Source organism: Hyalella azteca, unplaced genomic scaffold (assembly GCF_000764305.2).
Source record: "Hyalella azteca isolate HAZT.00-mixed unplaced genomic scaffold, Hazt_2.0.2 contig4106, whole genome shotgun sequence".
In the NCBI taxonomy this organism is placed as follows: Eukaryota; Metazoa; Arthropoda; class Malacostraca; order Amphipoda; family Hyalellidae; genus Hyalella; species Hyalella azteca.
In genome coordinates this window covers 225,107-248,826 of record NW_025934332.1, presented here as the reverse complement: position 1 = coordinate 248,826, position 23,720 = coordinate 225,107, and the positions used below count along the sequence as shown (strand labels likewise).

The 23,720-nt window shown below is 39.7% G+C and overlaps 1 protein-coding gene across 1 annotated transcript; it reads right to left on the bottom strand.

Annotated features, from left to right (window-relative positions):
- Nucleotides 1-4,578: 4,578 nt before the first annotated feature.
- On the bottom strand, nucleotides 4,579-19,962 carry LOC108675170 (DNA-directed RNA polymerase II subunit RPB2). The gene is made up of 17 exons (XM_018163162.2): nucleotides 19,795-19,962; nucleotides 13,030-13,256; nucleotides 12,630-12,834; nucleotides 12,140-12,267; nucleotides 11,774-11,932; nucleotides 11,370-11,534; nucleotides 10,810-11,021; nucleotides 10,394-10,498; nucleotides 9,708-9,894; nucleotides 8,084-9,166; nucleotides 7,877-7,949; nucleotides 7,310-7,473; nucleotides 6,602-6,739; nucleotides 6,129-6,350; nucleotides 5,602-5,762; nucleotides 5,187-5,382; nucleotides 4,579-4,976 (listed from the first exon to the last, which is right to left on the bottom strand). The coding sequence occupies exons 1-17, from the start codon at nucleotides 19,820-19,822 to the stop codon at nucleotides 4,884-4,886; spliced, it is 3,546 nt and encodes a 1,181-aa protein (XP_018018651.1). The 5' UTR covers nucleotides 19,823-19,962; the 3' UTR covers nucleotides 4,579-4,883.
- Nucleotides 19,963-23,720: the final 3,758 nt, after the last annotated feature.

Here is a 23,720-nt window from a genome sequence, read left to right as displayed (position 1 = left end):
TTACCCATAATATTGTGACACTCCGCTTCTTCCATAACAGCTGGCTTTGCGTTTGGTAACTATTACGTGGGCGTCCACCGCGACAACCTCGTGTGGACTTGGCGCACCGGCCAAGTCATGTCCGGCGTGCCTGGTTCAGGACTTTGGGGACCGCTCGAGCCCAACGATAACTCAGACTGTGGAATTCTCGTTTTCTACAATTCTAGCTCAGTGCCTGCTCTCGGGGACTTTCCATGCACCAAAAAAAGTTGGTATGTTTGTGCGCTGCAGTGATGACAAGCGCAGTGTTCAAGAAACGGCAGTTGCAGTGGTCTAGCAATCACAAGTAACTAGTGGGGATTCTTTACTTATTAGTAACAATGATTCATTTACAAAGTGCGTGAGAAATGAGTAAGACACCATTGATACGGGATGGTAATACATGAGCGATGCGATACAGGTAAAGTTAAGACATCGACCAATAGGTCGAAGTAGCTCTAACGCTAGTTGCATTGCGGAGTGCGTACTTGTCAGGTAATGGGGGCCTTACTAAGGTTCCCAGACCATTTATAGAATCACGGCATCGGCCACATACTGAGGTATTGATTGCGTGATCTTTCGCGTGATGCTGTCCTTGCTGACTCAGGTCTGGTACTTTTCCATCAGTCTCTGCCACTTCTAGTGAATATTACGTCTAAATTACAATGAATAGAATTAGACGCCTGTTTGACACCGGACACTATCATGCAGGCGGAATTCTTCACGTTTTTTTTCTGGCGGCCGATTTCTCGTGTAAGCAAGCCCATGTTCAAGTGTCTCCTTCCTGTCCCTCCTTTCCACCTGTCCCTCCTTTTCACATGTCGCTCCTTTTCACCCGTCTCTCCTTTTCACCCGTCCCTCCTTTTCATCCGTCCCTCCTTTTCACCTGTCCCTCCTTTTCACCTGTCCCTCCCTTTCACCTGTCTCTCCTTTTCCCCTGTCCCTCCTTTTCACCTGTCCGTCCTTATCCTTTTCACCTGTCCCTCCTTTTCACCTGTCCTTCCTTTTCACCTGTCCCTCCTTTTCACCTGCCCCTCCTTTTCACCTGTCCCTCCTTTTCATCTGTCCTTCCTTTTCACCTGTCCCTCCTTTTCACCTGTCACTCCTTTTCACCTGTCCTTCTTTTTCACCTGTCCCTCAATGTCACCTGTCCCTCAATGTCACCGGTCCCTCAATGTCACCTGTCCCTCAATGTCACCTGTCCCTCTATGTCACCTGTCCCTCCTGTTCACATGTCCTTCATTGTCACCTGTCCTTCAATGTCACCTGTCCCCCAATGTCACCTGTCCCTCCATGCATTTCACTTCGTCTCATTGAGATGCCAACGCTGCTTCTTTCGAGCCAGCATAAGCGGGTTAGGCCTTTGAAACGTCCCGTCCATGTGGGTGATGAATAATATGAACAAGTTTCAATAATTGATACTTTTCACCTTGCTAGCGATATAAATTTTTGGCCTCCGGTGCGAAATAGCCTGATAGCTGAATCTCTAGCAAACCACCCTTGTACTACTACTACAGGGTGCGCCACAGAAACTTACTTATTTGAAAGGTCAATAAAAACAAAAGTACTTCAGTTATTGTTTTAAATTTTTTTTATTCGAGAAAACAGTATCCCAAATTTTTTTTCATACAGTTTTGAAAATTAAATCTCATGAATGACGGCCTCCATTGTGCATAAACTAATGAAGTCGCTTTTTTATAATGGTTTCCACTCTATGCAGCATATCAATCGGTATTTTTGCAATGACGTCGCGAATGTTGTTCTTGAGGTGTGCTATGGTCCGTGGTCGATCGACATAAACCAGAAATTTCAAATATCCCCATAAAAAGAAATCGCATGGAGTCAAACCTGGAGAGCGTAGCGGCCATTGGAGATCGCCTCTGAGAGAGATGAGGCGGTCGGGGAAATGCTGTCGCAACAAATTCATCGAGTCTCGTGCTGTATGAGTTGTGGCTCCATCTTTCTGAAACCACACGTTCCTAAAGTTCATTTCTTCGAGTCTTGGGAGAAAAAGTTCCTCGATCATGTTCCTGTAACGAGCTCCATTAACGGTAACTGCGCGTTCGTTTTCTTAAAAAAATAAGGACCAATTATTCCCATTACTGACGTCGCACACCAGACAGTAACTCGCTCACAGTTAAGTGGCTTCTGGTGAAACTCACGTGGATTTACATTACACCAATAACGCATGTTTAGCCTGTTGACGCAGCCGGAAATGTGGAAGTGAGCCTCGCCACTGAAAAAAACGACCGCGTCTTCAGGCAGGTTGTCAACCAGCATTTTACATGCATTTTGACGGGCAACAAAATCGCGTTCAGTTAATTCTTGCACTACAGCAAATTTATTTGAGAAACTTTGAGAAACAAACTTGGGAACNCCCACCAAGTAGCCATCACTCGCATCCGACTAGAATCTTGCCTCATTACACACAGTCACTTGTTTACAAAGTCCTTACCTCGCACCTGCTCCTCCTGCCAATGCCTACAAACAATGAAACACATTCTCATAGATTGCCCACTATACACCCCTCAGCAACGTAGCCTACGCTCTGCCTGTCAGCAGTTAAACCTTCCCTTCTCACTGAACACAATTCTCCTGCCACCCTTTGACCCAGAACTGATAATACAATTTCTGCTTAAGACTCACCTACTGCAATCGATCTGAAATAAGGCGGAGTGGGGGCGCTAATACCTACGTCGGTGCTGCGCCGTATCTTAACAAAGTAACAAAGTAAGTAAATTAACCAGCGAGCTAATGAGAAGTAAGCCACCAATACAATCCCATGCCGTCTAACCTAATCACGATTTTCGGTAAGCAACTCCCTACCTACGCCATACCGCTGTTGATACACAGCCAGCACTCCAACCCGTCCGTTCGTCGCAGCTGTTTTCCCCCGCCATAACTCTACCTCCACGCATACCCCATCTCCCCGCCTTTTTTCACTGACTGCCGGACGGTTTTTCTTAGTTTCTGCTCACTTGACTGCATTACGCTATGAAAAGAGGATCTATAGGAGTTGTAAATTAACCTAACCTAACTTAACCTAACCTAATTCGGATAAGCATCAAAGGTCTGCGAGAAAAGCCTTCAGTTAGTCATGCGATAATGGTGGAGAGTCAGGGGAAGAAGATGCTGGGGGATAGTAAGGCAGGGAAACAGTGACGCGGGGTTAACGTCTTGTGGATTAAGTAAGGTGATGACGCATTACCGTTTGGTACAGTTCACATTTGCGACAATGCAGTGTGGTCAGCGACACTTAGGATAACAGCATGTGTAAGAAGTGATGGTATGGGTTATAAAGCATTGGAGAACGAACAACGTATTGACCGTTAACTATGTGGAGTAGTAGCTTGTGTGCTGAAGAGCAGTGTTGGTTTAAAGTTCGTGTGGTGAGATAGGTCAATTGACTACAGCTGCTTAGGTGCCAGGATGACAATATCTATAGCATTTAGATGGTTGATGTTGGCTCCAGGGCTGATTTGAGCGTTAATTTGCTGGTCTACGGCTGCGCACCCGCTTGAACGGGGTACGAGCACCCAGTTGCACGACGCGAGGTGAGGCCGCCAGGTTTCTTGTCACAAGCCTGGAAGGATAATGAAATATCCCTAAAAGTCAGAAAGACGGGGGTCGTATGCAAATAGTAAACTGATTTACTAGCGCTTCAGCTAACCAACTTTTTTCTAGCGGAAGTAGGAAATGAACATCGTCAACAAGGCGGAGCATATCTATTATTGAAAATTTGTACCAGGCATCACTCGCCACAGGAGGAAGGTCCCAAACAACCAGGCTGCGGAGGCTAGCAAGAAAGAAGTGTTAGCATCTAAAACAAACGAATTGACCAGGAGGGTTGGGTGAACATCAAACGCAAAAAAGACAAAAAGGTCACTTACACGAGACGTCACTAGGAACAAAGAAAGAAAGGTAAGGATCCCTGCCTACGGTACATAGAAATTTAACCCTGGTATTGCATAGCTATTCCTGATATAGCATAACTATACGTACATTTTTGTCCTCACACATTCATAGCTCGTACGACAAAAAACTATTCCGAGCTACAAGCTAAGAATCGTTTTCAATTTAGCCACAATTCAAGTAGTGTTGCTTACTTGGAAATTCGTTAGGTACCAGAAATGCGATTTTCATAGATGATTTTGAAAAACAACACCCTCATTTAACGGCAATTTTTCCGAAACGTCTTGCTAGTTATGAGACTTGCAGAATTTTTTATATTTTTACCAAATCAATGAATGAAAACCAAGAAAAAACTTGATTGCCAGAATATGCATATAGATTATTACCATCTATGTGAGCAAGCTACTGACACTACTTTTCGAAGGACCACGTTCAATCAGCACTTCGAGAGCTAAGCACAATTTTTTTTCCTTCACGAAGGCGCTGAAATGAATGAAAGATCTTTTTCGCTCATATTTTATTAAGAAAATGATTCCTTAAACATCAAAACAAAATTGAAACGAAAATGAAATGTGATGAGCAGAAAAACCTCATTACAAATTAAAAGATTCATTATCACAAATTCGTGATAATGTTCACCATATAAGGCAAAAATCAGAGAACCATTGATGCATTTAATATGAATGATGAAAAAAAAACTAGACATTTATTGTATGATGCAAGAAAACTTATATCCTTGTATGCAGAACTGAAACCTGCCTGCTATTTGTAGCGAGACAAACGAAACCCTAAAACTCCGCGTCAATCAAAGTCAAAAGACAAATTGCATTCGAATAGCAGCAATTTGTCGGTTGTTAGGTCTGAAAGTCGAACTGTTGCCAAGCTAGAATCATAACATTAAATGTTAACACTTTATCTACAAGGGCTTTTCATTTGTTTTTTGAAGAACTTGGTTATTTTATAACCATGAGGCGAGGGGCGATATTCATGCACATCAGTTCTTGCCATAACAGCTTGCAAGCGTACGGGAGTTTAACCAGGGAAATCTGGAAAAAAAAAAATTATTTAATAGATTTAAAATATCTGGGGATAAAGTTCATAATACAAGTTATGACAAAGCTCCCGAATGTCTCAGAGTATTTTTGAAATATTGAAACGCAGACTGTTGTGCATCAGCAAACGCTCATTAATTAACCCAGAATTGAAGCAAGGGAATTTGAGTAATTTAAATCTCCTACTGTGGTCAATTTTCATACCTGTGTCTTGTTTCTGCAGCCCTTGCACTCGAAGGTATTGTTTCTGAGGTTTGCGATGCACATGAGACCACACAAGTTGCAAACGTGGATGCTGTACGGATCGCTCACTTCGAAGAGACGTTCTCTCAAGAATTGGGCAGCACCGTGGGCGATCTGACAATCACGCTCCATCTCCCCGAAACGCAAACCACCTTCTCTGCATTCCAAAAAATTACAGCGTTTCAGGCTTAGTTCTGAAGCATTAGTAGTATCATATTACCAATATCACCGTTGAGGTACTCTATAGTACCTAATTATGAAAAAAGTGGTAGACATTTCAAAATAATTCATCGAAAAGTAAATGCTCTTGTCAGAAGCAATGCATATTTACACAGCCTGGTAAAAAAAACACGCACGAAATTCAGCAAGGACTCACCTCGCCCTGCCCTCCATGGGTTGCCTAACGAGAATCTGCACAGGTCCTCTGGCTCTGGAGTGAATTTTGTCATCCACCATGTGTTTCAGTCGCTGGTAATATGTGGGGCCCAAGAAAATCTGGGCAGCCATCTTGCGACCAGTGTGACCGCAGTACATGACCTGCAAGAAGTATATACTCAATTTACGAATCACTATTCATTACTGAAGGAAAGATCAATCAAAATGAGCATCAACCTCGATATCGAATAAGTGACGGATATAATTCTAAGTAATAGCAAATCAATCACTTTAACAGTCCAATATGAACATATACAATAAACTCACATCACCTAGCAAGCCTGTATTGAGACAAGGCAATTATAACCAACGTGTACCATAAGTAAATAAATATATAAACTTCATTTCATGCACTTTACAATTAGTTTACTATAGCTCTGCAATCTAACTTCAGTCAAATTACATACTTAATAAATATCAGGTTTCAACTGACCAGCTCAAGGTGAGCTTCTCACAAAAAGTACGAACCTCGTTGCCTCTGAGATTGTAGCCGTAATCGTGCAGTAGAGTTGAGATTTTATTGACGTTGACGGCATCGTTGAATGGCGTGGCGTCGCCAATTTCTCCTTTGATGGCACCGAGTTTTCCTTGGATGCACTCGATAAGATGGCCAATAGTCATACGTGACGGAATGGCATGCGGGTTAATAACGATGTCGGGTGTGACGCCTTCAGCGGTGAACAAAATGTCCTGCAAGAAGTAACTTGATGAGGTATTTAAATTGAAAAGATTGCAGGATGATTAAAAAATAAAAATTACAATAAAGAATGAGCAAGGCAGTAATTGGAATGTACGGAATAACAATAAACAAATTTCGATAATGACGTATGAGGAAGCAACTGTTCTATTAACCAGAAACTTGTACTGAAATTAAAGAAAATAGAAGCTAAAATATTTGAAACAGTATCATATGTTTCATGTTTTTTCAATAGTAAACGAACCTCCATACGATATTGGATGCCACAGGTTCCTTTCTGTCCATGCCTGGAAGCAAATTTGTCGCCAATCTGAGGGATGCGGACAGAACGCACGCGGATCTTGGTGAAGCGATCGCCGTCGATGTTGACGGTCAGCATGACCTGAGAAACGGTGCGTTACTTCTGAAGATCCACTCAAGAAGATTGCAAACAAACACGTAAAAAATGTAACATGGAGTGAGTGACAGAGAGAGCATTTTCTCGTCAACGAAAACGTGGAGTCACGGACGGACAGACAGACAGACAGACGGACATGACGAGCACAATAGCGCCTTTTTTCCATAAATGAGAAAAATGCGCTAAAAAGAGTCATGGACAACCATTTGATGTACTTTAAAAATTGAAAATTTAATTGACTTTTTGCAAGACCATCATGTTGGCCATCAGCTGAGGTTTGTGAAGCCATTGTGAGATGCCCACATTTTCAGGAGCTGGCATTATTGCAGGAGAAACAATTATGTTGTCAGCATCGTGCATGTTTTTCATTTGCATTAGTCACGACATGGTAAATATTTTTTAGTCTTAGCCAATCCAATTCCCAAAAAATATACCTACAAAGAAATTTTACGAATAGATTCCAAATTCTACAAAGCAGATTTGCAAATGTAATCGAAACTCTACATAGAAGGTTTACAAATAGATTCTCTACAGAGTTAAGAAGGCGGCACGAACCTGATCAACAATACCGGTCTCAGAGCCTCGCAAGAAGGAGGAGGCATCTCTCTTAGTGAAGCGACGAGTTTGGCCCTCGAGTTCATCCTCGTTTTCAGGCAAGGAGATCGTCTTGCCGATGATGACGTCATCACCGGACACGCGCATTCCAGGAGCAATGATTCCTATACAGAACGTCAATGTTCAAATAAAATGTAATAATTTTTATCACCTAAGGTCCTAAACAATTTATTTGATCACATGAACTACCTTCATTCATTTCCTGCCTGAACTCAGTGAAACAAGAGCCGTGAAAACGACAAGTATAAAGTTTTCACGAGGAATATGAACACTGTAAAATCGGTGCATTTAGTACACGCTGGATAAATTTCACACGAATTAGATTCCCTTATATCCAAGAAATAGAGCGATAAATATCGAGGGAGTCAGCGTTGGTTAATTCACAATAATGTACACAATTTACAAATTTCACTCTTGAAAATTAATCACATAATCGACATCAATTATGGTGCTGTGTGACTTAAACGCAGCTGGGAACTTCAAAAGTAATCGTGATTGTTAACTCACCATCGTCATCGAGCTTGTCGTAGATGGCGTGACGCATGCCCTGAGTGGTATCCCTGGAAGGTTTCTCAAACACCTGCCACAAAATTTATGACATTGTTTAACAGATTCTATAAATGATGAGATAATGGTGCCAGTTGAATTAAAGTCGACAAAAATAAAAACCACAATACTAATCAAGGTCAACAAAGAATAGTAAGCAAAACTTGCCTCATCTTGCATGCCCTGTCGTCGGCTCTCGGCTTCTTTGTATGATCTGTAGAAACACGATCTGAAGAAGCCTCTCTCCACAGTCGAGAGATTCATGATGACGGAATCTTCTTGGTTGTATCCACCATAGCAGGCAATTCCGACAATGCTGTTAATACCGGCAGGCAGTTCTCTGAAACGCAGATATTCCATGGAACGCGTAGTGACCATGGGCTTCTGAGGGTAGAACAACACGTGAGCAAGAGTGTCCATTCGCACGTGGAAGTTTGTGATGTAGACACCCATAGCTTGCTTACCCATAGCACTTTGGTAAGTGTTCCTGGGAGACTGATTGTGATCTGGGAAAGGAATAATGGAGGCACACACGCCCAAGATCATGGCGGTGTGAATCTCGCAGTGTGTGTATGTGTTACAGTAAGGTTTGTCTTCACCATCTTGGTTGAGCTCTGCCAATTCCATAGCGATCATGATGGTCTCTTCTTCAGCACAGTCGATGTATTCTACGACGCCGCTGGCAACTAGGTCCTGCCAGCTGAAGTTGGTATACTCCCTCTCCTTCAGTTGATCGATGTGGCGTTTCTTCAGTAGCAGCAAACCACTCTCGACGACGAGCAGCGGACGGCAAATACGGCCGGCGTCAGTGTAGATTCGAATTTCCTTGTCACGAATATCGCGCACCATGCAAACTTCTGACACGATGATATCCATCTGTCTTCGTAACTTTCGCAAGGTCACCATGAGCTGCTCGGGATCGCGATGAATTCCTACCCAGCAACCGTTGACGAATATTTTAGTGGCGTCGTGAATAGAACTTGATGCGATCTCCTCTAGGTTCTCCATTGACCACTCCTCCAAGAATTCAAGGATGGGTGCAGGCTGAGATCCAACGGAAATGTAGGACATGAGAGCAAGGTTTTTGACAAGGCCCACGGCGGCACCTTCAGGAGTCTCGGCAGGGCATATCATTCCCCACAGGGTGTTGTGCAGCTGACGAGGCTTGGCAAGCTTGCCGTCGCGACCAATGGGCGAGTTGACACGACGCAAATGCGACAGGGTCGACGCAAAAGTCAAGCGGTTCAACACCTGCAAACAACAGTACATGTAGTCACGTCAGTTTCAAATATAAATAAGCAATAATTAAAGCATGCATGCAAACAGCAAGCTGAAACTTATAAATCGATGATTATGAATCAATTAGCACATATAAAAATTAAAAATTAGGCTTCAGGGAGCGAATAATTTGGTCTTTGTGTACACACATGAAACTCAAGGCAGCTGTGTGAATAGAATTTAATTACCAAAGTTGGCTACTAATTTTCAAATTTTTAGATGAAATGAGAGAAGATTGTTTGGAATAAACTTAGAACAGATAACTATTATTATGAACAAAGTCAAGAGCTATCCTCTTGCTGTCAGCACCGGGTGAGTGCCGGGTAACTAAACAAATAATATTGCTACTAAGACATTGGTTAATCTTCTATAACTTAGAACAGATAACTATTATTATGAACAAAGTCAAGAGCTATCCTCTTGCGGTCAGCACCGGGTGAGTGCCGGGTAACTATACACTCAACAACGGGTAACTAAACAACACAACTAAACAAGAAACTATGATGACTTGAACCTGAGACACGCCCGCTCTGGCCTGATGAGCCTTCTTCTGGTCGCCCCAGTTGCCCGTGGCCAGAGAGTAGCGCAGCCCGTCGGTGATGAGCTTTGGTTTGACAGCGGCATCGAGGGCATAGTCTGAGCCTTTGTCCAGCAGCTTCTGAGCATGCATGCGCACCTCTTTCAGCAGGTTGCGGAACAGCCTGAGAATACACGAACGTTAAACTCACTAATGAAGAAATACATTAATTTATATTCATGAGTGCCATACATATTAGCTATAGTATTTTTCGTTAAATCACCAATAGCCAATTTCTTTGTATGAAGGCATTGATGAGATCATAAAAGTATTAGGAATATATGAAATTTGGCCTACATTGAAATTTTATTATAAGATACGGCGAAATGCAATAAAAATCGGGAGGGAAGACACTGGAACTACATGGAATACCCTACTAACATAAAAACTTTCTCCTATTCATAAGAATTTTAATTATCTTTTTTAAAAAAATTTTACATCAACAAAATGTATGAGCCTTCGAAATAGACCTAAATTTAGTAAAAAATTTTGCTCCTATCACACAACAAAACTCGTTCACCTCAACCATAAAATACAGAGGAAAATTTTTTTAACGAATCCAGTTGGTAATACGAAGCTGGGGAAATAATTACGTCCACTGAACTTAGTAGCCAAGTTCTCACCCTCTGAAGAGCAGAGCCATGAGGGGACCCGCCAGGTCGAGGCGTTTGTTGCCGTAGTGATCGCGGTCATCCAGCTCACGACGACCGAGCGAAGCCAATAGTAGCCTGGCAGGAACATTGCAAATAATATTTTCATCAACTTATTAAGCTGACCAAAATTTATGTTATTAACTCTAGGTGAGATAAATTTTTTTTTTGAAACTACAGGGTTAACTGTTAGAGCTGGTACTCCTTGCATTTTGTCCAAATTTCGAGAATCAATCCTCACAAACAATTGAACCAACCAACCTAGTCCTGAACCAAGACGGAATGCGTCCACTTGGTTTATGGCACAGACATACTTCATTTTTAACAAAGACAAACAAAGTTTCATCGACAATAGCTTCTAAATGACCTATCAAGATTATATACATTACCTGTGAACCATGTAACCAAGAAAATATGCTTTCTTAGTTTCACAGAAATCGGAGACGCCGACGTGTGGCAACATTTCTTTTTGAAGAATTTCTTTTGCATACTTGATTCTCTTCTCCTTCGTGACACCAGGTCGTGCACCACGGCCTCCAATGAAGTTAAGAGCCACGTTTTGTTCTTGGATGACAAAAGCTTCATCCAGTGAAGGTTTCACCTAGGCGCAAAGAGTATTCACATCACACTACAATAATTGATGAAGTAGAGCACGACTGAGACTACTTGAAACTCAGCAACGCCAATGTCAAATTTAGCTATTAATTGTGACAACTCATTACGGTTTAAAGCAAACCAATCGTATCAAGCTTACAATTCAGCATTTAGTCACATACATTTGGGCTTTAGGCTATAATTTGGAGAAATAAAAATGACGAAATCGAGTCAAAACCTTGCATCTGAAAAATTTCTAATGTATTTTGAATGCAGTGCAAAAGAAATTGCTGGTCAGCAATATTCGTTCATATGAATAAACTATTCTGCTCATAAACAAAAGAACACTACAAACCATTTCCATCATTTCAGGATCATCGAAGTCATAGATGATGTGTTCCAGGATGTCTCTGTCGGCCACGAACCCGAGCGCTCTGAACACAATCATGACGGGAATCTCTTGCTTCACGTACGGCAAGATGGCAATGATCCGTTGCCCAATGGCAGCTTTTTTGGCACTCTGAAATAAACAATAGAATCTGAACCATGCAAACATCAAATAAAGCAATTAATATTGCAATTTTTTCAAAAAGTTATACAAAATATACTAATAGCACGCCTAGTTAAACAACATATACTAAGAGCACAGTTGATGAACAAAGTCGAACATAGCCAAATCTCAGGGTATAGCATATAACATGAAATTATTCAATACCTCAGACATTTTGTTCTATTTTAAACTACTAGAAAATAACTCACACTTCCACCTCTCGCCATCATGTTGACCCAGAGAGTGGAGACAGGTCGAGCCGAGTGTTCAATACAAGATCTAATCTCACACTTGTATGCATATTTGCCATCTTTCATGCTGAACACATATACAGTGTTGGTAGCCATCTTTTCTTGAGCAATGAGCACCTAGAAAATGGAAACAATGCATGTCTTTATTGACAATACATTAAAAGCATATTAAACATTTTTTCCCACATAATAAGCTCGGAAATTAGTATCAGGTTTAAAAGAAACTGACATTTTATAAAACACAAAATAGGTAGCAATTTCTAAAGCCAAGTAGTGGATAAGAAATGAGAGTATGTAAGAAACAGGTCAGAGGAATTTGATCACCTTCTCAGAGCCGTTGATAACGAAGTATCCGCCAGGATCCAAAGGGCACTCATTGACCTCATTCAAGTCACGATCTGCGAGGTCACTGAGCAAGCAGTAGGCTGACCGGAGCATGATGGGGATTTTACCTGCAATCAAATGGATTCATTTACAACTACAACTAAAACATAAATGATCTCACTATAGTAATTTACAAAACCTCAAAACTGATCATCAGCTGTCAATGAAGGCCAGATTGATCTTAGGACAAAAAAAATGTCAACCAAACTAAAAGGAAATGGAACCATACCAAAAATGATGCCCTTCAGCAAGGGGGGGAATCTAGTACAACTCACAATCAATTGATGGGTTGGGAATAAAAAATTTTCAACAGTAAAAAAATGAATTGTAACTGAAAAAATAATGATTTTCAACAATGAAAACTAAGATTACAACCAAAATTTAAATTGAGTGATTAAGTGGATTTGAAAGTAGAACAAATCTCACTCACCAATGTAGACTTTTTCAGACTTCTTCTCTGTGGGCTCTTCTCCATCTCTGAAGATAGTTTTCACAATATCTACATACAGTGGTGAAGAGTATGTCAAATTCCTGAGTCGGGCTTCATTTGGCATCATGTTGTAATTGTAGCCATCTTTCTCCCAGTTTGTTGGTTTGCTCAGGTAAATTTGCTCAAATTTTAGCACATGCCGTGGCTAAAAATAAAGGGCGATGACAGAAAATGCTATGATAAAGAACAAAAATCTTATATGGAAAATTTGAAGGGCATCAAGCAATAGAAAAAAATGTCTATCCAAAATTTTTTGTTAGACAATATATAAAGTTTGACAATTTTTCATAATAATTTCATTAAATATAATTTGAAATTTCAACAGATCTACTGGACTCACTGGAGTATCAAGTTCTCCAGAGGTGTGTTGAGCCTCAGCTTGTAAGTCAATATCCAGGGAGTCTTCAACTATCCGCTGGATGGTCATGGTGATGAACTCATCAAAGGAGTCAAGCTGCTGCCGCACCAATCCCTTCTCATCAAAATATGATGAGATGACAAGCCAACAAGCTTCCTGCCACAGCTCAGCAGTAATTTCATCACTTTCATCCTCTCCATAGGTCAAATCTGCAAAAAAAAATTAATTCAATCAACTAAGCACAATTAGAAAAACATGCAGCACATTTGCAGTGATTAGGTTATCATCATCCCATGTCAAATTTTGACAGACTTATTTTTAAGAAGAGATTCATGTGATGACTGCCAGATGAGATGGAAAAAAAACAAGCCTAAAGTTTTATATGCATGTTGTGCTTTTGATATACAGGTTGTGCCAGAGAAACTTACTTATTCGAAAGATCAATAAAAACATAAGTACTTCAATTATTGTTTTAAATTTTTTTATTTGAGAATATGATATCCCAATTTTTATTCATAGTCTTGTAAATGACATTGGATAAATGGCGACCCCCATTGCGCATACACTGATGAAGTCGATTTTAAAAATTTGTATCCACGCTTTGCAGCATATCAATCGGTATGTTGGCAAAGGCATTGCGAATGTTGTTCTTGAAGTGTGCTAAGGTCTGTGGTCAATTGACATAAACCAGAGATTTAAAAAAAAAAAACATAAAAAGAAATCGCATGGAGTAAAATTTGGAGAGCATGGCAGCCATTGGAGATCGCCTCTGAGAGAGAGACGAGGCGGTTGGGGAAATGTTGTCGCAACAAATTCATTGAGTCGTGCTGTGTGTGCTGTGGCTCCATCTTGCTGCAACCACACATTCCTAACATATAAAGTAACAACATTTGGCAAATTTTTCCAAAAGTCGTAACAAAAGTAACAACATAAGATCTAATAAGCAAAAAGTAACACTTTTGTTACGAACACGAACACCTCTGGCTAGAGGCGGGAAAATGATGCGTTGTGAAAAAAAGTCGCGCTAATAAAAACTGGCACCGCGTAGATTAAGGGTAGGTCGCAAATTTTCTTTCCGCGGTAATCAAAACCGCGGTACAGTATTCAAAACCGTGCTAATCAAGGGATTGCTGTAATGCTATTTTTCAATGTAGTTCTAAACTACAGAATTTCAACTTTTCTTGCAATAAAATATTTCTACGCTCTGCCATTTTCTAATTGATACCGTAAAATGGGGTAACTTAGACCACTTTTTTTTTTATAAATGATGCCATTTTTTTACTAGCTAAATTAAACTTGAATTGAAACCTGCAAAATACAGGTCTATACTCTAGCTTCACTCACCATGGGAATTTTTTCAAATAAGTAAGTTTCTTGGGCACATCCTGTACTAACTGAAACTGGATTTTACTGGAACTTAAAAACTCTATTATTTTACCCAAATGTTTTTTTTTTAAACATCAGAGTAGGTTAAAAAAAGCACTACCTATAAGAGCTATTTCAAACAATCAAGAGGATAATATTTTTTCCCTTAGCTCTGCAGACTATAATGCTATTTTTTAACGTAGTTCTGAACTACAGAATTTCAACTTTTCTTGCAATAAAATATTTCCACGCTCTGCCATTTTCTAAGTTATAGCACTCTCCTGGCACAATGTAGCTCCAAAAACTCTCATTTTTAGTGAATCAAAAATTTTACACCTACAAAGTAATTTACTTTAGCATAATCAGAAATTGGGTGGCATGCATATATAGGCATATACATTCAAAGAAAATGTTAAATACCACAGTTCAGTATCACACTCCAGCTCAAAACCTATATTGGAAAATTCCTACTGAAACTTGGTAATTCAAAAGTTATTTGTTGCAATAATATTTCAATTATGCACTTTTATTGACACTTGGATAGAAGATGATTTGTCTAGTGGGATTCTAACAGCTCCAAAAATGGAGGTGAGCTCTAGTCGCAGCTTGAAATTAGATACTTTCCATGCTTCATATCCATCTTCACATTAAAATTAGATTTACAACAGAAAACTCAATAGTAATTTTTGGGTTTTGATACACAATGCAGTTCAAGGAAAGGTCATTCATGGGTTGCTTCTGAGCTTCAGAATGAGTGACTCATGTCAGATTGGAATATTTCTACTTATTATTGAAATCTCAAGGCTCCCAAGTGACAAATGTTTAATACATTTGGAATCCTACTTCCCTTTCCTGCATTTTTGTTTGAATGTGAAGGGCTACATTGCTTGAAAAGCATGCGTGTCAGTGTCAATCATCAGGCATTGGCCAAATAGAATGCAAAGAATATGCCTCAGTGTTGATCATTAGACATCAGCCAAATTGAATGTAAAGTGCATGCATCAGTGTTGATCATAGGACATTGGCCCCATCAATCGTAAAGCTCATGTGTCTGTGTCAAATCGATCATTGGGCATTGGCCACAACGATCATATAATGCGTGCATCTGTGTCGATCATCAGGTATCAACTACATTGATCATAAAGTGCATGTGTCAGTGTAGATCATCTGGCATTGGCCATATCATAAAGTGTGTGCATCTGTGTTGATCATTGAGCATCAGCTGCATCAATTGCAAAGAGTGTGCATCAGTGTCAATCATTGGGCATCAGTGTCAATCATTGGGCATCAGCCAAATTGATCGTAAAGAGCACACGTTCACGTAAATTATTGGGCATCGGCCACATCAATCGTAAAGCGCATGTGTTTGTGTTGATCATTGGGCATTGGTCTGGGTTGGCTGAGTTGCACTCTTGTTTTTATAGCAAGGATACTGGAAACTTTCTCCCTTGACGTACTGGCGCAAATCTCAAAATAAACCTACAGCACACACGCTGCACCTTCCAGACCATGGCAACCAGAACACCAATGTAAGGTCAATGTGGCTGATGAAGATCGCCAAAAATTGCCAATATCTTGAGCTAAAAGGCCCTACTCTACAGCCTGGGCTCAAACTAGGAATTAAGTGGCTATAGCCTATAGCAGGGCTGGAAAAGTCCTATTTTTTCTGAAATATTGCGGCTCTTTTATATAATTTCAGTATGTATGAAATCTCGTGGCTCCAGTGTCATGTATTTTTGTTTGATTGAAAAAATCGCGGTTTGCACTTTGTGAACCCGTCGTTTCATAAAATTTTCAACTTCTGCAATACTTCAATGTTCTTGCCAATATATCCTTTAAAATGTAATAAAAACAAGTCAACTCAAGACAATTCCTTGACGATTGCATAGTTGCGGTCACGTCAGAACTGTCAGACTGCATTATCATGTGTTCAGATGCCACTTAAGTGAAGACAAATGTTAGTGACTTAGTGTTGACTGAGTCTGTTTTTAGGGTAAAATTAGAGATTAGGGGTAACACATGCATGGGACTTTGTAAAAACTTTGCGGCTGCCTGCTTGTAAATATCTTTTCATGGCCGAGATATGGAATTTGTGGCTCAAAGAAATTAGGGTAAACGTGGTACCGTAAAATGGGGTAACTTNTATTTAAAAGTCTCAAACCATAATATTCTTTCTACACAAACAGTTTATCACTATTTGGTAGAACAAGGTCAACTATCAACTTTGACACGTTTTTCGATGATCTCACTGCCTGGTGACGCACCCTGTCTCTCTTTGGATCTCAACATTTTCCCACCAGATGGCCCAGACCTAGTGTTTTGGCAATAGTATGGCGCCGCGCGCAATAGTATGACGTCACTATTTCAACCATCAATGAATGTGTGGAACTAAGACAAAGCTTTATATTATAGTGGCAAACCAGAGATTTTTAGAATCAGTTCATTTTCAATTTCCTCATCTACTCAATATTTTAATCAATTTCTTATGTATGAAAATGCTGGTACCTAATCCAAGATACTTTCCTGGTCTACTTGTAGCTGTAGGAATCAAAAATGAACTTGATGAAGAGTCTAAAAAAATTGTTGCTTTGCCACAATGCTTTATATAAAGGAAAAAAGTTAAGAAGTGTCAGAATTACCCACGATGTCAGAATTACCCACGATGTCAGAATATACCGCGTTTACCCTACCTAAATTCACGGCTCTCAAGAAATGAAATCACAGCTGGCAAATCTAAGATCTTGCCAACACATTTAGATTGAAATTCTTGCATTTAATATATTTGTCAGTCTTCGGCCAACTATTTAGAAAAAAGTAAGGTTTCTGGTACATTGGATGGATCAGGATGCAGTGAAGCTTGTCCGGAAATCAGTTGCAATGAGTTCCTGCCAAAATATCCTATGCACATGTAAACAACAAGTTTATGATTGCATAGTTGCGGTCACGTCAGAACTGTCAGACTGCATTATCATGTGTTCAGATGCCACTTAAGTGAAGACAAATGTTAGTGACAGTGTTGACTGAGTCTGTTTTTAGGGTAAAATTAGAGACTAGGGGTAACACGTGCATGGGACTTTGTAAAAACTTTGCGGCTGCCTGCTCATAAATATCTTTTCATGGCTGAGATATGGAATTTGAGGCTCAGAGAAATTAGGGTAAATGCGGTATATTCCGACACATTAAGGACATAGCAAAAAATGAATGTCTATAAAAAAAATCACCGTATGCGCAACTTGAGTTCTGTTTGCTTTACGTCACTCTCAAAACACCGCACTACGTGCCAGCAACAATGAAACATCACCAAATGTTGCCATATTTATTTAAAAGCTTTTAGAATGCAAACCTATCAAATCCATATATTCCAATGCTGTGTGTAACTAAATTTGGCATTTTGTGAGACTAATTCCGGCCGCGCTTCAAACTCTACTAATTCGTAATTCTGACACTCTTGTTTTCGAATTCCAATCGCTTTGTGAGCTGTATTGGAATATGACACAGCTTGGAATTAGAACACTATTGAATATTGAACACTACTTAATTAGGGTTTGAATTAAGAGCTATTAAGCTTTTAATTAAGAAAATTTTAATTTTTGCACACAGCTTGGAACAAGCTGTGTGTGTCCTACTGTGCAGAGAGTGGATGAATATTGCAAGATCTTTGGCGACGCTTCAGTAGCAAAATTTATGCCTTCAGATAATCTTGCCGACACATTTAGATTGAAATTCTTGCATTTAATATATCTGTCAGTCTTTGGCTAACTATTTAGAAAAAGTAAGGTTTCCGGTATGTTGGATGGATCAGGATGCAAAAAGCTTGTCCAGAAATCAGTAGCGATGAGTTCCTGCCAAAAAATGTAAACAACAAGCTTACAATTGCGTAGTTGCGGACACATTAGAGCGGTCAGACTGCATTACGTATCACATGTTCAGTTGACACTTGCTGTACAATCTGACTGTTTTTAGGGTAAAATTAGTTATTTGGGGTAACACGTGCATGCAACCTCGTAAATAAGTTTGTGGCTTGTAAATAGTTTTTCATTACTCAGTGTCACTGATGACGCGCACTGTCTCTCTTTGGATCTCAAGATTTTCCTGCCAGATGGCCCAGACCTAGTGTTTTGGCAAATGGCAATAGTATGACGCCGCGCCGCCCCCGCCCGCGCGCAATAGTATGACGTCACTATTTCAACCATCAATGAATGCGTGGAACTAAGACAAAGCTTAATATAAAGGAAAAAAGTTGAGAAGTGTCAGAATCACCCACGATGTTGTAACGGAATATACCGCGTTTACCCTACCTAAATTCACAGCTCTAAGAAATGAAATCACAGCTAGCAAATCCAAAAAGCACAGCTCACACAATTCAGTCACAGTTTGCCTGCCAACTTGCCAAGTAGATATTATTCATGCCTGGCCTAGTGGCCTGTAGTACAGGCAAACATGGTGGCAGGGAATTATTGTGAGTACTTATCGGTCCACCGCCGTGCGTCAGTCTTAACCCTTTGCAAGGCCCCATGCCCTTGGGCCCCTCTTGCAAGTTGTAATGGTCTAAACTCAACAGTTCGACCCCTGGCCCCATCCCCATGTTCATAGCTATATTATTGAAAGATAATTAAAGGCATACTGTACTGAGTAATGTGAGTATTACGTCTGTTCCTCCACAAACTGCTCGTGCGCGGCAGGACGACGTAGAATTTATGGCCGGGATTGCGCAAACACGTGCGCGAAGATAATCAATTTTCATTACATTGAGCCAACTGTGCACAGCAAAAGCTTAAAAAAAGTGAAAAATGCGCGGGAAAAATCACCGAAAACATACATCATCCTGAGTGTGGCCTGCCAGGTAAATATATTCCATGCCTGGCCTACAGGCCTAGTGGCCTGTACTACAGCACATAGGCAATTTTTCAATTTTTTAGGAAATTTTCAAAAAATTTCAGAAAAAATTTTTTCTCTACGAAATTTGAAAAAAGGAAATGCCATTAAAAAAGTAAAATTAATTATAAACAGGGATGTTATTCTTGTATTAATGTGTGGCTTCTGCCTGATTTTTCAGAATGACATAGCTTACATCAATATCATCACAAGTTCACAACTGGCAATTGGCAATAGTTTGAGAGTTGAGATTTACAGGCTGAGCCATGTTGGAAACTTCAAACTTGATGAACTCAATTTTTTGCAATGAAACAAATAAATTGATATTTATATCGGATGCTTGACAAAAAAATATTGCTAATTAAGATTTATTGCATATGGATGGCGGAATTAGGCTAAAACGCTTCTGCTATCTGTAGCAAACGTTTTCACACAAAAGGTCAGTCAAAATAAATTGATGAATAATTAAGATCAAACACAACATCAAATATCATAAAATATACACACCATCATCAATATCAGCGTAAGGATTCATCGTTGGTGATTAAACTCAAACCGTCAAACGTTTGTTGAAGCTCTCTCAGCCTCTCGAAGAGACCGAGACTCGGCGTCGCAGCAACAACCAGCGCTTGCTTAGCCCTCACTAAACTCCCGCTTGTAACTAGAGTCTCAACAATCAAGTGACTGTAGTGAGACTGCGTTGAGTCCGTAGTCCGTACGCAATAGTGTAAAAAAAGTTCAAACGTAACTAATGCCTTATACGAAACTAAATAAGGAAAACAGTAGCAATAGTGAATGAAATAATTAGAAAAAGAATGCTTTTGAGCAGTAAAATTGAATATTTCGGAATATAATATATTAAAATGAAAAAATACAAGTATATGACTAATTTTTTTTTTCAACATAGTAAATTTTACGTACTTTCGGACATTTTTTACAGCTGGACTCGCGGCCGGTCTCCTAATTTCAGTGAATCTAAAATATCTGCTAAACTAATGAACTCAGTTCGATTAAACTTTGCACATGTGCTCAATAGGCCCATACGGAAATGTCAAAGTCACGACAATTTTTTTCGATTTCGCCTTTATTTGCGAATTGCGAGTTATGTGATAGCGGTCTAAATTTCACAATGAGCTTTACATGTATTGTATTCTACTGTTTTGAATTTAACGAAACTTTAATAGACATTCCTAAACACCTAGTAGTGATGATTAGGTCGTGCACATTTTTTCGAATTCGCCTTCATTCGCGAGTTATATGGCTATAAGGAGAAACAACTGCCATTTCTGCGCGCGATTGTTAAATTTGCTGAGAACATTGAATATCTCCCGATTCCCGAAGCGATGAACGTAGCGCCATGAAACTTTGAGCATGTATTCTCGCATTCATTCAGGGTGGAGTTCAACGGTTTAGGTCATGATAATTTTTTCGACATCACCTTAGTTTGCGACGTAAGTGAACTGTAATAAACTGATAACTTTAATTTCATTTATGTATATACTGGATTTCGCGTATAGCCTTATGCATCGCAAACGACGGCGAATTCGCAGAAATGCTCCCGACCTTTACATCACCCTTAGGTCCTAATGAAGGCATCTAAAAAATTTCATCGAGATTCTTTCAGTTGTTTCGGCCTAGGAGATAATCTATGTACACTGATGCAGACGGTCGGAGTGATACTTTGACATTCAGCCCGCAGAAATGGTGGTCACAAACATCTACCTATAACGTCTTCGCTAAGAAGTGTTCTCATACGATGTAAGCCTCGAAATTAGGTTCATGTTTCGTTGGAGTTGGCTAGAACTGCAGAATCTCTGACATGTGATTTTCGCAAGGAGATGAGTAAATGAATTGACGAGAGATTCAACCTTGTCTCGAGTTGGTTGAAATTTGTCGCGTACCTGGTCAGAAGTTAGAAAACCAAATATAGTTAGTATCTATGGAACCAATGAACAGAAGTCATCGTCGTGAACACCGTCGCTACACTTTTGAGCACAATTTTTCGAAAAAATTTTGAGCCAAAATTTTAGAATGCACTCATGAAGCACCTTTACCATGTAAAATTTCTCATTTCGATACCTATATCAACCAAATTGAAACCCAACTCATTGCCCCTATCAGTGCTGGGCAGCGCCACTTTGAAATATAGCGGCCGCTACCGCTACATGCACTAAATATAACGGGCGCTACCACTAGAGGTGATAATCATTAATAACAGGTGATAATCCCCAGGTGATAATCATTAATTTTAAAATTTATGTGATCATTAATTTTAAGATTGGGTGGTCTAGTGGTTAAAGTACCAAGATTGGAGCAGAGAGGTGCGGGTTCGATCCCAGCTCTGTGCGCTAGTTTCTGGTCAGAATCGGCGAGGAGGCCGGGCGGTTAATTAACTAAGCACAGCAGAATTGTATCAGTGAGTTGCGAGTTCGAGACCGCAAAATGCTGGGAATGTTCTGCTATGTTAAGAATCGGCGACAGGCCTACGGCCTAATTAACGCTGAAACCGCTATTATTTTTATTAAGATTGATGGAAAGAGAAGTGCTCTAATTTAGCTATTTACATATATTAAAGACGAAGTTTTTTTTATAACGGGCCACATGTTTACTGTTGAGTATGTAACCCGTTGTTATTGTTGTGCTACAAATTTAGTAAGAAGCGAGAAAATGTGAGAGCCATTGAACTAGATGGTTCGTTGGAGCGCCCCTGGATTTTACAGTTCAGGCATGGTGTCGGCATCTGGCGGCTTGTAACAGACTTGACAGTTATCAACGATCCTACGTATTAGAAAATGTAGCACATTTACTTCGAAATGGGAAATCAACGGCGTGAAGAGATTCGCGAAAAGAATATTGCTGAAAATATTAGGATGACACCACTAGCTTTCTTATTGTCTCTGTATATAATTATCTCGACGTGCAGGATGTTTACACACTGCACAAGTTTGAAGACAAACAATGAAGGGATGTTTTGGCATTCGCTGCAAATGACAATTAAATTAAAATTTCCATAAAATATGACGCTTGTTGCCATGTTATATGCTCATTATGAGTGAGCCAGCAAAACTTGAATATTTATTAAAGCAAAACCAACTGCAAACTGCAGCAAAGTTTAAGGTACATATATTAATTATATTATATTATATGATTTAAAATATTATATTATAATATTAATGTAGGATAGTGTATTAAATTATGTTATGTTATATGATATAATATTGTAATTTATTCTTACATATTAAAAAAGCTAAAAAATTGCTTCGTTTCATAAATTCACACGGGCGAGAAGACACTTCAAAGAACACAAATTAAAATTCGTTGATTGATTGGAAACCATTTTGGTATCACTATTCATTTTGTACACGAACTTCACATGCATTTCTTTATTTCGTTTGTTATTTTTCAATGTAATGATTTTTTTTTTCTTACTATCTCGACCGACACTTCTGCCAAGTTGCTGATTGCAGTTGCTTCTTCTATCAGTTCAATGGCAAGCTTTGACAAGACAGCATCACACTCTTTTAATCTCAATGTAAATTGCTGCTTCATTTTATTTCGTTATTCAAATTTGAGTCGTAATGTCATAAAGAGTAACAGTGACCTCGCACTAAATATCTTTTATTTCTTTTCCCAGGAAACCAACCGGAGCCAGGTTAAATATTGCGACGGATCTCTCTTCGTCCAAAATGATTTCCTTTCAAATTTGTATCGGAGTTGTGATGATCTTCATCTTGAGCCATTGCGTCGCAGTTGACGCCATTAACATCAAAGGATCTGCTCGTTTCTGGAAGATTGAAAACCCATCGAAAAGCACGGGTCTCCGTGGGATCCAAGATTCATCGACTTCTGTTGAGTTTTCTACAGTCAGTTCAGTCATTACAGAAACATCGCCTCGTTACGAATCTATTGAGTTAAGAGATAACGTTCATGTTCAAATGGCATCTCCTGTGTGTAATTACTGTTCAGGATTATGTCAAATTAACGACGCGAAATGCGATTGTCGTATTGACATCGAATGTATGAAACGCTGGACAAAGAATCGAAATCGAAAACGATTTGGAAGAAATGGACAGCTTTGCAAACCCTGCGCAGGATTGTGTGATGAGCCAAACGAAGATTGCGTTTGCCTGACTAACTTTAATTGTATGTTCAACAACTGATGAGTTACAGCTACGCCCATAAATGGTTGAAATATCTAAACGTCACTGCGTGCTTCCTCATGTTGGTTCTATCAACGCAGATAAAACATAAATGTATCTTTTTCTTTATCAAAAGTTCAAGGCTTCGTTTGACCACCAAAAATTCAACCATTTAAAACATGCAAGCACTGTTACAATTGCAGGGTTTGACTGTCAGTGAAATATTATTACATTTCTGATTTCATTTGGCTTTTAATTGTTGCATTTCTGCTTTCACTTGGCTTTTTTCTTTCG

Coding starts and splice junctions, on each gene's coding strand:
- LOC108675170 (XM_018163162.2), bottom strand. CDS start 19,822: ATGAATCCTTACGCTGATATTGATGATG. Junction 7,950..8,083: donor GACAGGGCATGCAAGATGAG/GCAAGTTTTGCT, acceptor ATTTTGTGGCAG/GTGTTTGAGAAACCTTCCAG. Junction 6,740..7,309: donor AGACCGGTATTGTTGATCAG/GTTCGTGCCGCC, acceptor ACCGTTTCTCAG/GTCATGCTGACCGTCAACAT.